We start from the raw sequence: 15,798 nt of genomic DNA on the forward strand, positions 1-15,798 counted from the left end.
GAAAATAAAGTGGACTCGGAAACGTCTCAGACTCTGATACCTTTGACTTTGGCTCCTCAGTGTCACTTTGCCAGTGACAGAATGGGGACCTTTGTTTGCCTTGGCCACTGCATAAAAAAACAGGATATGATCAAATCCAGTTAATCATTCACAAATGTCTCATTTCTTGAATCTCTGAGGGTGTATAACACATTTTTGGGACTGTTCTTTGCTGCTTTGGCTTTTGTTATAAGTAAGTTAGAAAGGGGAAAATCAAATTTTGAGTTTTCTTAAAAGGAAGTGGAGGAATCCTGGAACACACTAGGGCTCTGCAAATGTACATTTAATCATTTAAAGAAATGTCTTTTGGCTAAAAGCTCTTACCAGCGCTTGCAAGTTGCGCTCAAAGCCATACAGCTACATCGTTCCAACAACTGAGGCGAGTTAGCGCCCTTGTTGGCAGTGGGAGCAGAGGGATGCAGGCTGGGCAAATCTTGGGGGCTGAATGCTCTCAAATTCATCAGGACTTTGTGCAGGGTGGGCGAAGAATCCCAGAAGTGACTCTGCTGGTGGCTGCACCAGCTCCTTGCACAGCGGTGTTCTGGGAGGGAGACTCAGGCACTTCTTGCCTGCCTTGGTTTTTTCAGTGCAATTTGGCTCTGCTGTGGAGCCAGGCAGTCAGAAATGTCTCCTGCAAACACTTTCACTGTGCTTCAGGCAAGCACACGCTCTCCAAGCAGCAGCAGCAAACCAGAATGAGTTCTTACACCCCACAGCATGGTGGAACTCCCTCCTCTGAGATGCCAGAGGCACAGGGAGACTTGAGCACATTCCTGGTGAATTCTGGTCTGTTCAGAGCTTGCAGTGAGGTTCAGTGACCTGGCTGTAAATGGGGGTCACCCGGCCCTGCAGAGCTGGAAGTTAATGGATATAATGGAAGAGGATTGTTCTGTTCTTCCTCCATGTCACTCATGGCTGCATTTGGAGACAGGTTACAGTGCTATGTGGATTTTAATAAATCTGTTTGTGGACTTTTTGCTGCCTTTATATATCCAACTCATCCTGCAAACAGTGAGGGACTCTGACAATAAGTTGAAAGCTTTGGCTGGATTACACTCCCTTATTGAGTCTGTGCCCAAAGCCCTTTGAGGGCTCCCATTGACTCCGGTGGGATTTGGTTCAGATTTCAAGTATATGGGACTCCCTTAAGTAAACTCTTTCAAGGCCTGTACACACTGCAATACTTACTGGGCTCCTTGTTACTTCTGTGAATAGGAATGTGACCTTTACACTTCTAACAAAGAGCCCTGAATTACAGGACTAAATCTTCGTGTTTTGGGAGAGATAAGGTTACCATCCCAGCTCCTCCGAGCCCCACTGTGCAGGTGGCTGAATGGCTGATGAGGCAGTTCCTGAATCACTGTGGTTTTAGTCAGACAACTGCTGAACATGCATTACAGCAGCCTGACTCTCTTCATGAGCAGATGTCCATGAGCAGTGATGGTCAGGGTTGTAAGTTATTCCATTTCAAGAGTCAAAGCCCTAGTAATATCCTTTTGCCACTGCAGGGTCATTCTGATCTCCATGTTGGAAATTTATTTAATCAGTGTACATCCTAAAAATGGTCACAGTGCAAGACTAGCAACCCATCTAGGTTTCCTATTTTCCACCCAGTCCCTTGGCCATGTGAGGGGAGGGAGGGATAAATGAGATGGAAGAAGAAAGTGTTTGGGCTGTATGCTGTCCCTCTGGTCTAGTTTTTGGCACCCTTGACTCCCAAAGCTGCTGTTCCAACAGGAGAAACTCAAGTGAGTGAGAGTGGTAGTTTGATTGACAGTGCTATTTTCTACCTGTATTTTAGGTCACTTCCTGGGTAACAACACTGTGATTGATGTACTGAGACAAGCAGGATTTGAAGTGGAGCACACCCCTCCTGGACAACCAATTGGAAAGTAAGCAGCTGCCCACAGATTATTAATCACTTTCTCTCCTTTTTTCTCTCCCTTTTTCTGTGACTAAGCAAGATTATTGCATTAGTATAGGAGGTGGGTGAGGAACCTCCCTTTCCCACCCAATTTCCAGACAAAAAGTGCATTGTAAAGCATCCATTGTGTGAGTTTGGAAACATATGGAGCCTGAATGGCTGGTGTTTTTGTGGGTTTTTTCCACTTGGGGACATTATTTATATCACAGCTGCTTCATTCTACCAGCTCAGAAGTGCCATGGTTTCTTTAAAGAAACATTTCATTCAGCTCATTTTCCCCCAGAGCTGTTTTTCCTTTTGCTCTCCATGGGGTTTTTGTTGCTTCTCCATTGCAGACCTCTCTGTCAGGCTGCTGTTCTTCAGGTGGAATTTCAGTTTTTCCTGAAGGACCACATTTTATGTAGCAGATGCATCATTGAAAGTGTGTTGGGCAGGTAGAGAGCAATTCAGTATTCCCTGAGCTTCTCCATATATCTGGTCAGGTAAAGCAGGCAAGAAGGACTGATCAATAGGCTCTTGGCAATCTTCATTAGTATAAAATAAAACATGGCACAAAATTATCCTTAGCTGGTGAAACAGATTTCCTTCATCCTGTAGACTTTTCTTTTTCCTGGCCATTTAAATGAGGTATCTGTCTCAAGAAATCACAGACAATAAAACCATGAGGGCTGGTGAGAGGCCATCTAGCTTTGCAAAATCAGCCTTTCCCCTACATTCTACAGATAAAATTTGGCCAAGGCTACTCTGTCATAGGATTGTTATCCTCATTAAGAGAAAGTGTTAGCAGCATGCTCCTGTCCCTGGTGGGCAGACATGACATGGTCCAAAAACGAGGTGAGTCTCAATGAGGAGGATTAATAGCAGAGGTAGCAGACCATGTCTGAAAAAGCTGTGTGTAATCTAGTTGGAAAATCTGGCTGATCTAACCTTGTTTGGGAAACATCCGCAGTGATTCATATAGAATATAATATGGCTCAACTGTACATAAGTGTTCTTTGACAGAGCATTTATCCAAAATGCTTCTTGGAATCTGTTGAGCAATAAAAGCATCGTCTTAAATAACAATGGGGGAAAGAGGAGGAAAAGGCTGTTAAACACCACCAGTAAGAGCATATATTCAGAGGAGATTTAAGAAGCACTTTGGCAGGGGGAGAAAAGTCAACATGGTGCAGGGAAGAGCAGTAAACACTGTAGCAGTCTGGAGCTGGAAATTTTTTTACTAAAACCAACAAAAAAAAAAAAAGGCAAAACAGAAAAACCAAGCAAACTACAGCAGAACAGCCAAGGTGTACCATTCCTAGGTTTCTGACAAAGAAACTTTCCACTCAGGGAAGCAGACACTTTCTTCAGCAATTTTCATTTAGTTGAAAGTATCATCTTCCCATGAAAAGTGTTTCAACTGGAAATTGTGAAACTATTAATTTATTGGCTGTTGCTAGCCCTTGAGAAGAACTAAAGATGCAATAGTGTGAGAGAAGTCCAAGAATAGTCTCTGCTCTCTGGTGTTAGGCTATGTCTGTACACATCATCACAGACTTGAAATAAAGGATGGGGCAGGAAACTTGACTCAAAGCCAGTGCTTAATGTCAACTTATTTGCAGAGTGGGGCACCTCTATGTGCACATTCCCCTACCCTGGCAGCAGTGTCTCCTGTTCATGATGTCTTCCCTAAAATTCTCAGTTCCTGGGGGAAATGGCCATGAAAGCAGGAGGGCTTGGACTCTGCTTAGATCGATGTGTGTGTCCTCAGCTGAATGGTCCCACACTGGGTAACTTCTGTTCTGTAACTTTCGTGTTGGACAGGTTTGCCTGGACTAGAACCCTTATTCCAGCGGGGTCTGCTCTGAACATTAAACATACAAAACTTTTTTAAAGGGTAAACAGTTGTGCAGGAATATTGGGTGGAGTCAAGAGAGAACACATGGTTGCCCCCCATAAGGATTAGATGCTCTGTGAGTCTTCCTGTGGTCTGATGATAGGGTAGATGTGCCAGTTCAAGATGAGAATAAAGAAAGAAAAATAAATTGCATGGCAAAAAATCCAGTGTTGCCACTAGACTGAATTAATCAAGGTGCAGAAACAGCAGAAAACTACAGAAATTGTGAATAAAGAACATTTAAATATATTCACAAGAAACAGCTTTTTGCCTTTAGAAGAAAAAAAGACTCTCAAAACTGCACATCAGGGACTGTATTGTCATTTTTCTGTAACTGGGGCTGTAGCTATCAGAAGTGCTTGGGGCTCCCCCTTAGAAAATGAGGAGGCTGCTGCAAACCATTTTGTCTCTTTTTTTACAGAATAGCTTGTATTTTATGATTTCTGGGTGAGCTCCAAAAGACAGTCTAGCCAAACAGAGTACAACATCACAATAGCACGACAACTTAATAGTTGTTGTGTTGTTTATGTTTATGTTATATTGTCGCGTTGCTGTAATTGAGTGTCTTAAGGAACTTTGCATTTTTGTCTAGCCTTCCTTTTTTTACTCTTCTCTTTCCTTTTGAAAAGATTAAATGAAAACAATTGAAAGGCCCAGAAGAGGAACCATTTTGTTATAGCGACTGCAGTAACAAAATATATACATCGAATAAACAAATAGAGGCTCACCAAATTTTGAGCTGCTTGCAAAGCAGAAATTGTTTCGTGGGTTACAGAGGTTGCAGAGATGGAGGTGTTTTCATCTGGGTTCTTGTGGAGCCATACATGAAGAGGTATTTCTTTGTGCTCAAGCCCAAAAGAGACATTTCTGCTTTACTTCCAAATAAGTTGTATAAGGGAGTCAAGCCCACTTCATTGCATTCTGGCATTGACACTTGAAAAGTTGGATAGTGTTCAAGGAAGATCAGCTGGATTCTAATGTGGAGTTTGGGGGGGTGGACAGCACATGGAAAAAATGCAAGGGTTGGAAAAAAACTGAAGCAGCTGCATGCTTATGTTTTACCAAAGGGAATTTAAAAAAAGTGTTGTGGACAGACTGTATGCAGAAGAATGAAGAGGAACAGTTCGAGCTGGCACATAGGAGTGTTTGAAAGTATATCAGATTGAATTTGAGGGTGGTTTTGGATGAATATCAATGATTCCTTGACAGTGATTTACAGGACAATTTCTCTCAGGTTAAGTAAGAAGCCCCATTATATGAAAGTAACTTTAGCAAAACACTCATGCTATGTCCTACTTACTACCAGTACTGTCTTGCCAAAAAAGCAAATGGTCATTTTCTTTAATCTCTCTGTTCCCAGAACAGTATGATTATTACTATTATTGACATGGTTAGTAATCTGATCTTTATTGTTCAATAATATTGTTGATCTTTACTGTTCAACAATAATTCAGCAGGATTACCATAAATAGGTGGAGTATAGTCTGGTATGATGTTAAAACCCTGCCATCCATTTTGGTTTTAGAAAGGACAAGAGAATCCCTTTTGTAGAAAATAACTAGCACTGTTCCTATGTATCAGGAAAAGAAAAGCCTTGGGAAGTGTGAAGCAGGACAAAGACCAAACCTGTTTATGCTTTCAGTTGCATACTGACTGGGTAAAGCCAGAAGATTGTTGCCTTCCTCTGTCCAAAATCCTAAGCATGGGTTGTGAAATGGCTGCTCTTAAAGCCAATCAAACTGAATACCTAGAGTCTCACATTTCTGTTGTCTAGTGACAAGCACGAATTTGAGCCAAATCCTCCCTTTCCTAAGGTAGCGGGGAAAAATAAAGTGAGATCTTGTCTGGCTGGAAGAAATAGCCATGACATAGAGGGGTCTGATGGCTCCAGAATCAGTGAACTGGCAAAGAAAAGTTTATATAAAGTACATGTAGCTGGTGTGGAGCTATTTGGGAATTCTTACTTACTGGCTTTCTGAAATCTCCTGGCTCCTCCTGTTGATGTGCCTGATGGCCCAGTGTTGACCTTCCTGTGCCTCTTCCAGATTTCCACCAGCTGACTATTGAAAACACCTTCTTTAAAGCTCAATCCCTTTCTGTAAAAGAAACCCTGTTCTATTCATCATGCAGAACAATGCCATAAACTCTTGAGAACTTATTCTCACATTGGCTTAATTTGTTCATTTTGTTGCCTGAGGAAGTGTCCTGAATCTGTTTGCGTGACAGCCTTCAGCAGCATTCATATTTGCTTCTTGTTTTGCTGGCTGTCATCCTTGTCCCCAGATACAGCCATTGGAAAATTAGTGACTGAATCAATATCTCATTGCTTTGCCCTGAGATAAGAAAGGCAAGTTTGTTTTGGTTGTTGGGGTTTTTTTTTGGTTTTTTGTGTGGAGTTCTGCCAACTGGCTGTCCCTGCTCCTCTCTGTCTTCAGAAAACAGAGCTGCATGCTTGGAGTGGGAAAGAGGAGGAGATGGGAGAAAGTCTCCCCTTAGATAGATTCCAGTGGCTTGAGCAGATAAAGGGCCACAGCTGCTTCACATTTAACTAGAAACAGCCAAAAAATGCAAGATCAATCCAGGAAGCACCTGTGTCCATGATGACTCTATTGTTGCTGGGTTCTCAGAATCAGCTCTGACCTTCTGCCATGTGCCAAGCCTGGACGTGCTGCACACCATCCTCTTGGCCAGAAGAACATGCAGCAGTGCTCATTTTTATCAGGCTGCTCTCTCCGAGGATGGGATCAGTGCTTCTTTCAGAATCAGAGAATTCAGGACAAATCAAAGAACTCAGCACAAGTTATTATGACTGCTTATCTAGAGTTTGAGAGTTTACTGTAAACTCTCAGAGTTCTGCTGGAGAAATTAATTACCCTTGCTCCGTTTGCACTTCCTGTGCCAGTTGAAGCAATGTGTCATTGCTGTTGTAACTTACTCCTGTCCTTCTGTCTGAAGCAAAGGGCTTCCTCCCTCCCTTCTCAATGGCAACCTATAGGTGTGACCCTGGCTCTGGTACTCACCATTATCTCAGGGTGGAAGTCTCTGCTCCCCAGGGAATGCTCTCTCCTTCCCCATGGGCTGAAAGCACACTCCATCCACACAGTGATGCAGCCATTTCACTCCATCAGGATCCCTAAACCTCTCAAGGTGATGGGCAGAATTGGGAAAAATGTTTGACATAACATTTCCCACAGCACCAGTTTGGTAAACCCAGTTTAGGAGATCCCAGAAAATTACAGATGCCTTCAGAACTCTCAGGAATCTCCCAGTACTTGCCAAGTTCCTTGGGATGCCTACACAGCTTCAGCTTTCTGGTGCCTGCTAGTCAGGGTTGCTCCACTCTGCATAGCTGTTAATTTTTGGGATGTGTTAGGGAAAATGTTAAAGTTTTTGTGAAATAAGTAGAGTTCATTTAGAAAATACACAAGTGGGAAAAAATATTACAAGAGCTGTGACACTTTAATTGGAAAAAACCTAATTAATTGAGGAAAAAAGAACTGAGAAAGGTAGACTCTGGATCCCATCTCTTCTGATACAGGGGAAAATGTACCCCTTTTTATGTGAGTGGAATAATTGGGATGTGGCAGTTCTTCTTAAACCTCTTGTAAACCTTTGAATCTTTCACTTGATCTGAGCCTTAGGATCATACTCCCATCACTAGATCACTTCCCTGAGAAGAAAAGTGAATCCATTATTTAGGGGGCTTCTCTGACAGCAAAATTTACAGTAAGAGGTGCATAGGGATTAAATGGGGTTCATCTGCATGTATTGGTGAATTTATTGACTCATCTAACATTGGAGAATATGACTACTCAATGCTTAAAATACTTAGCCATGAAAATATGCGCATTACATTTTCATGTTCCTGTGTGCCTTTAAAATATCCCCCTTTGCAATTTAATTGTCACTGTGTCTACCTTGCAGCCGCAAAGCCTGAGCCAGCCAAAGTAAATCCTGGGGGAAAAACATGGAAGGAGATCTCCAAAACATGGTAGAGAAGCAAAGTCAACTTACAAATTCTCAGACATAGAAATTTAAATATCCTCTCACTTCCTGAGCTACACATTACTTAGGGACAGTGTATCTGCGTGTCCTTCAGGCCACCTTTAGATACTGAACACCTTCTGAGAGAATGGAATTTAGCAACTTGCTTCAAAAAAAAAAATCTGGGAAAGAACAAGATAATTCATGGTGTTGGAGTAAGAATACAGAACAGAACTTCGCAGGAATTTCATGCTTGACTAGTTCTCCCAGTGGGACATTCACTTTGCTGTATAATCAGATTTTATCCTCAGTAAAATTTCTGGTTTCTTTTGAAAAAATTGTTTCATATTCCATATAATTCTGTTCCTTGGGAAGGGGGCCTCTGGGGAAACCCGGGCTTGCTTCTTTTTGCTCCAGGGCAGCTTGCTCGCTGAGCTGTCCTGAAGCCAGTGCTAAGGTTTCTAGGGTTTTTTGCTGATCTGCAGCCTATCAGGTTTAGGAGATCTGTATCTCATACTCCATAAACTCTCTAATAGTAAACTTACAGAGCCTTGGAGACTTCAAAAGTTCAGAGCTAGTTCTTACCTTATTTCCTAGCCAAATTTCAGCGTTCTTGTTTCCACAGGAGAAGCTGATTTTTCATCCTCTTTCTGCTTCCAGCCAATTCTAATGCAGATCTTTTCACCTCAGGTCATGAGTATGAGATGAAAATTTTGGTTTATAGTTATTAGAGATAAAGCTGATCCAACTTGCACTGAAGTTGTTGGCTTCTATCAGTGCCAGTAGCTTTTAGAGGTCATTGTTAATATGAGATGGTTGCTGATCCTCTCCCATCTTCGGTTGTGAGGAGCCATGAGGGAACTGGTGGAAAACTCAGAGTATGTTCACACAGTTGTGAGGATGCCTTCTATAGTCCAAGTAAAAAGACTGGCTTTTCCAGAGCAGTGCTCATGGGTGTCTTCAGACAACTGCCCAGCTTGCTTGCAGGAGGTGTCTGGCTGGTTTTAGGTGGCTAATGAAGGTTTAGATGGTTAGTCATTCTGTGAGATGTGTCACTAAGCTCATTTAAACCTTTGGAAAAACTGCACCATCCCTTCCCCAGCGTTGTATTGAAACAGTGAGGTTGTGTGACTTTGTTTGTGTATTCAGGCTGCACTTGTCCTGTGGATTGATGGCCTCCACCCCGGGTGACATCAATCTGGGCTGAAGTGCAGCTGCACTTTGTAACAACTCAAGGGGCACAAAGGTATCAAGTGGTATTGTGTGCTTGGAAAGATGTCGTTTATCTGAGGAAGTTTGTGGTCTGTTTGCTGTCACTCTGTCTTTGCAGTGCCGACTTCCCTTACCTTCACTATCACGTTGTCAGGCAAAGAGGCCTCACACATTAGGACAGAGAGCTTATCCACATTCAGAGCTGACTTCTTTCCTTCAGCAAGAGGTCTGTGGGCTGTGCTGCAATCGATAGAGCTGCTTGATTCAGCATGAGTGCAATAATTTAGCTTTTAGGGAGCTCTTTACAATGCACATCTTCCTAAAATAGGAACAGAAATAAAGGAAGTCAATGATTTTTCTTACTGACACTTTCACCTAAGGTTCCTTCAATAACAGTTCCTTAAAAAAAAGCAATCAAAGATACAGTGTTCTACAGAGAATTTTGCTGAGAAGTAGGTGTTTCATCTTTCATGAGTGATCAGGTGTTCATAAGGACATTCTTTGGAGTTCAAATGGGGTTAGAAGCCCTCCAGAGCACTGTAATGTGACTGGTGGCATGACCAAATGACTCCCTGTGGGTGGATCTTTTTGTGGCAAGCTGTGAAATTTACTGAAACCTTTCTGAATTGCCCCACAAGTAGAAAGTCACTCTAATGTACATATTTGGAGGGGGTGGTGTGTTTGATTTTGTGTCATTTCTTGCCCATTTTGATGCTAAATACTAATGCTAAATACTGATGCTAAACTCATGGTACCTCAGCCAAGCCAGTTGATTTCATGCTGGCCACAATCCAGCTTTGGTTCCTAAATGACTGTGTGGGTGTCCCTTTGGGAGAATATGGTGAAGAGTCAGGCTGAGATCCATGTATATCAGCCTCCTCCAAGTTAGGTGCTAGTAGAAGGAGCAGGAATGCCAAAAAGAATAAATTCTTATAACAGTAAATTAAGGATGGTGAATTTATGAAGCACTTGTCACAGTAAATGCCTTAGAAGCCAGAATGCATTTTTGTGTCATGATCATTGAATCATTTTTATGAGAAGTCAAAGTAAATTCATATGCAATCTGTAAAGTTTGTAAAGAGTTTAATTCATCCAGGAAATCATGTGTTGGGAATACAGTACCCAGATCCAGATCAGATATACTTCAGAGAAGCATTTAGGTTTTAAAATCCTTCCTCAAGCTAAACTGATCTCCCGAGTCTTTGGAGTTTCACCTTTCTCCGGACCTCATGCTCCATGCAAGTGAACATCATGCCAATGTGTTTCCCATTTCCTGGGGATTAAACTGCTGTGTCTGATGACTCAGGACTTTCCAAGGAAGCAGCTCAGTCACTCATTCTGTCTGAAGTGGCCTCAGGTACCTCAGAGGACATGTTTTCTCTTCCACAGTGATTCATGATTTCAGAGCAGAAGATCAGCTCTCTCTCTTTTCTTTTCTTCCCACAAAGTTAATTAATAAAAAAAATTTCTATTAGTGAGTGTTGAAAGATTTTGGTTTCCCACCCATACTCCCAAATGCTCTGCATTCCAGGAAGAATGAAAAATGGACCTGTGAACAGAAACAGGAGGGAGGAAAAATGGATCAGATGCTGTAGATGGATGTAGGTACAGTTGCTGTCAAGTGATATGGTGGAAGAACTTCCAGAATAAAGACAGTTTCTTGCAGTTGTAATTGCTAAAAACACACCACTACAGTAATCCAGTTTTGGGATTCATAGGTGAAAATTTAGAAAGTTTGGGGCACAGGGAGTGTCTGGCAGAAACTGAACTGTATGGGCCTCCCCACTGACCTCTTGCTTAGGTGGGCAGCTACATGTGATACAGTTGTTCTGCCTGTGAAAACTGGATCTTCTGCCACTGTCAGAGGCTCTTATTGGTCAGGAGAAGCACCTGGAGGATTCACCCCCTCGTGGCCACTGTGGACCTGGCTATGCCCATCTGTCTGCCTCATGTAGCCCCACCATAGTACAGAATTTTTCAATTTACACCCACCATGTTTGTAACTTTTGTCACTTCAGCAAGAAAACAATTGCTTGTCACTTCAGCAAGAAAACATTTGGTCCTACTGGGAGCCAGAGTTGACAGAAGGACTAAATTTGGGATATTTCCCATTCCTATTGCTTTATGGAACATCAGAGCAGTTCACAATTCCATAGTGCCCCTCTCTGTTGGTGGCAGCTTGCAGAGGAAAACGCCCAATTTGGTGCTCTCATTTGTGAGAAAGAGCACACTGAAGTCTTTCTCCATTGATTTCCAGTCAGCTCAGGAATTGTAACATTTTCCTGCTAACCTGTAGCACTTCAGCAGCAAAGTCATAGACAGGCTCCAAGTGCTTTAGTGCCCAGTGCCTGTCTGGCAACTAGATTTGCATCTGTTGTCATATGACCCCAGCTTCACATTTCCAAATTACTCTTGCAAAACTAAAGGCAGTCCCAGAAATTCCTCTGTCTGGACAGCACATCCCTGTTTATGTTTGAAGGGCTGATACCAATCTGGAGTCCCCAGTGATCAAAGTGCACGTTCAGAGATGAGCCTCGTGTTGTGTTTGAAGTCAGCACTTGGAAATGAGGATGAAGCAGGAATAAATCAGGATGAAGGATGTGGGGCATTACCTACTTTACATGAAATCCCTGCTGGAAAGACGTGGCTAGTGTTCCAAAGTTTTCCTTGGAGAGTGCTTGGAAGTTGCACACCAGCCTATTTGTGGAAAGCTGAACAGTTTCCTATTGTCCGTGATGTGAAACGCTTCCCAGATAAACACTTTTCCCCTCCACTGAAGAAAAACAATAAAGCCTCAGCAGAGTTGCTGGTTTCTGTTGGCATTTAGCTCTTTTAAAGGCTATAGTTCATATCCATGCCAGAGTCATTAGGGAGAGGTTCCATTATGGAGTGAAACTGGGATAATCTTCAAGGATGTAATGATGTTGTGCGCCCACATCTTTGCGTCTCTGGGTTCATTATGCCCGTGGAATGTAAATCCCAATCCACAGTGGATAAACATGGCTCTCAAATACTTTTGTGGTATTGTCTTCTCCTGATTTCTGAAAGGGAAAGAAAACATTGCTAGAAATAAACTCACTGGAGTTGTTTAGCCCAGAGAAGAGGAGGCTCAGGGGAGACCTTATCGCTTTCTACAGCTCCCTGAAAGGGTTTTACTGAGGTGAGAGTTGATCTGTTATCCCAAATAACAAGCAGTAGGAGAACAAGAAAGGACCTCAAGTTGTGCCAGGGAGGTTTAGATTGGATATTAGGAAAAATTTCTTCACAGAAAGGGTTGCCATGCATTGCAACAGGGTACCAGGGAAGTGGTAGAGTCACCATCCCTAAAGGGATTTAAAGGGTGTGTTCGTGTGGCACCTGGGGACATGGTTTAGTGGTGAACATTGCTGTGCTGGGTTAATAGTTGGACTCAATGATCTCAAAGGTCTTTTCCAACCTAAACAATTTTGTGATTCTACAAAGAGACCAGTAAATCTCTGCTGCTCTAGTGGGTTTAGGTTGTAATATTGCCTGCATTTGTGGCCTTTTAAGTAATTTTAAGGAATTATTGCTGACACCCACACAGTCAAGGCATCATATTCCAACACAAGGAAGATCCAGAAGTCCCTCCATGAACTTTGGAGAGGAAAAGCTGATTTTTCAATTCAGCAATGCTAAGAACCAAGGCTGTATAACACCTTGGGGTAATACTGGTGGTGGTTTGGTCCAGGTCGATGGGTGGCTCTCCCTCTGCTTCTCTTGTCCTGGGAGGTCTGAAGGACCTCGTTGAGTCCCTGCCTCTGACTCCAGTTTGGTGTTGCTGGGTGCCCCCTCCTTCCTCCATGATGCCTCCTAGGCTGAAGACTTTTTCGCAGAAGCAGCATGTGGTTCCACTTGTTGACATGCAGTCAGGGAGTGCAGTAGATACAGATTCACTTTTTGCCATCATTTTATCAAAACAAACCTTGCTTTTGAGCTTGTGACAAAGGAATCATCTTTCTTCCCTAGAAGAATGGGTTTCCTTGCTAATGTTAAATGGTAATTTTGCACTTGTATCAAAATTGTATGTAGATTAAGTTTTAGGTGGGATTTGCAGCTTCCATTGACATTTGGCATGCGCTGAGGTTTTAAATCTCTGAGGCAATTTTAGAAACATTTCCCTTGAGGAGAAAGGACATAGACTTGAAAGAAAGCAGAGGTAACAAGGGTTTCATTTGTTTGTTTCACAAATGCAGCCATAAATTTAGGTCAATTTCTATGTATTCAAGCATTCATACTGATTGCAGTCATTGTTGAATGGTCAGAAATTCACACTGATGTCGAGAAAGGCATCAATTGAAATCCACAGACAACCAGAAGTGGTTTAAATGAGGTGATGTAGCTGAAGACTGATTTTTTTTTCCTTCTTCTTCCACTACTGGGGTGCACTGTTCTACTTGCTTCCTTCTTTACCTTTTCTGCCTTTCCAAGAAGCCTTGGTCAGTCTGTGAACAACAGACCTGTGAGGTCTAGGAGTCCTATAGGTTCAACTGTGGTGTATAGAAAAAGGCTTTCCTCATAAAGCCTGAATCCATCATGCTTATTTTCACAAAAATAAGGGCATACACTCTTTTTTGGTATTTTGTGCTTTTTTGATCTGTGTGCTACTTGGGATAATTCAGTTCCAACTGGCTGTCAGATGAATTTTTACTAGAAAAGGAAGGCAACAGAGGGACAGAGTAGCCTCCCCTTCTGTTCAGAACTGACAGGCTTGTGGGGCAGCCCCAAGCACTCAGTCTCATTGTAGAGAGAGACAGAGTCGTCGTCCTGTGGTTTTAATTAAAACATCTCACGTGGGCATCATTTCAACAGCATTGACTTTCCTGCAGTTTGAGCTGTATTACAGCACCACCTCATGAGAAGTCCTAGTTTGGTCACTCTCAGTGTTCAGCTTTGTGTAGTGATAAGAAGCTAATGTGACTGCTGGAACCTGTGCCAGATGCCAGGCATAGTTCTGGTGAGTCTCTGACGTCTGTTACACTTGCTATATTACATGTTTTTCCATAGCTAGGCAGTGCTACAAGTACTCAGCTGTGATACCCCCTCGGACAACTGGCACTTAGAGAAAGCATTTCAGGGCAAACAAACAAACAGATCTGCACATATAATGGAGGTAGGTGAGCCCCTAGAGCTCCTGTGCAGTGAGGCCTCCGACAGAGTTAGGGAGGGAGCCTGCAGGGGCTGTCACCTTTGTACTGTTTGTCATTGTCTCACACCCTTTGCCTGTCAGCTTGCTGAGATGGAGCTCTTTAATGACTGCGTAATTTAATTCTGGGATTCTTAAGTGTACCATTAAAATCATGATCATGCATAGTTTAATTCTGAGATTCTTAAGTGCACCAATAAAAATAATAATCATAGACATTTCAGTGAAGGAGAGATATTTTCGGGGTCAGTGAAAGTTTTCCTATTTTAAGGAAGGAAGACCTGGAGCCTGTTCTTTCTAACTAGACAGTGAGATTTACCTGAATTCATTAAAAATCAGTCTCTCCTATGGCCTCAGAAGCCTTCTGGATATTCAAGGTCTGGTCTCATAAGTTTCAATTAGCAAAAAAGAGGATATAAACCCTTCTTTTCTTCATTAGGTTTCAGCAGCAATGTGCATGCTTTGTTAATGAAGAATTTTAGTGAAGGATGGCTTTGTCAAACAGAAATGAGCATTTGATACAAGCAGTTCCATCAGCATGACTTGATACAGAGAGGGAACCCTCTGTGACGTGAGGCTAATACATAGAGAGACTTTTTGTGAAGTCCATTAGCATTAGAGTTGACAGAACAGCATTAGACATTAAAGCAAGTGGGGTTTGGAGGGAGAACTCTTCTGCCTTCGTCACATTTTGAGGGCTTTGTCCATTACTGTGCAGTGAAAATGCCTGCAGACAGGCTGAAGTGTGGCCTGAATAGGGATTCTGACAACTGTCCTGTTCTTTTCTTGGAAACACTCAGGCACTGTGATATGGGCAAGGCCAATGGGCTCTAACATTTTGGAGAAAGTCAGAGTGTCTCTGTGTTCCTTTTTTTAGCTCAGCAGCCATCAGTGGCTGAGCAGATCAGATGTTTTGCAGTGTTGGCTGCAGAGAAGAAAAGTGGATTTAGTGTCACAGAAATGTGGAGTCTCTTGCAGACGTGGTCTTCTCATGGCTCTTTGGTTCCACACTTATGCCTGCTGCTGGATTTAAGTGGTCTGTGTCTCTCTCCTTCTGGTGATAGCAGCTACTTAGGAGCCCACATTATCTGTGTCTTGCAATTGTAAGAGCCTTGGCTGAGCAAGGTACTTCAGGAACACAAGTTGCTGTGCTTGCACAGATCTGTGATCCACCCAGTACCTCACTTCAGGCAGGACTCAACTTCAGAGCATCAGAGGGAAGTGCAGGAAACAGCACCAGGCAAACAGTGAATAATCTGCCCTTAGTTTCAGTCTGAAGTCAGTGAAAATGCTGTAGTCCCTCAAGCTTAGCATTTGTTGCCCTGCCCAGCTGTGTCTCTGTGGAGTTTTTATATTTAAGATATGATAGAGAATATGGGCTTCTGCAGATACATGTTCTCTCTGGAGGATCCAGCAAAAAAGGGAAACTAATTCTCAGTGGAGACAATCTGGGAGCAGAACTCAATTTGGATTGTAAATGAGCAAGATATAAACAGTTGTATATTAGCTGTAATTCTACTGTGGAATCAAATCTAGCAGCCCATTTGTTTTTTTGGTTTTTTTTTTTTGTCAGTCAGCTTCTTAAAATTCATTGCAAAC

At 42.5% G+C, this 15,798-nt stretch overlaps 1 protein-coding gene across 1 annotated transcript in view; it reads left to right on the top strand.

Moving 5' to 3' along the window:
* Window positions 1-15,798, top strand: part of TRABD2B (TraB domain containing 2B) — a 259,725-nt gene that overhangs the window by 217,596 nt on the left and 26,331 nt on the right. The window contains exon 5 of the mRNA XM_066555948.1: window positions 1,841-1,931. Within this exon, the coding sequence (XP_066412045.1) occupies window positions 1,841-1,931 (91 nt within the window). The remainder of the gene's footprint in view (window positions 1-1,840; window positions 1,932-15,798) is intronic.

The sequence above is a fragment of the Molothrus aeneus genome, chromosome 9 (genome assembly GCF_037042795.1).
Source record: "Molothrus aeneus isolate 106 chromosome 9, BPBGC_Maene_1.0, whole genome shotgun sequence".
NCBI lineage: Eukaryota > Metazoa > Chordata > Aves > Passeriformes > Icteridae > Molothrus > Molothrus aeneus.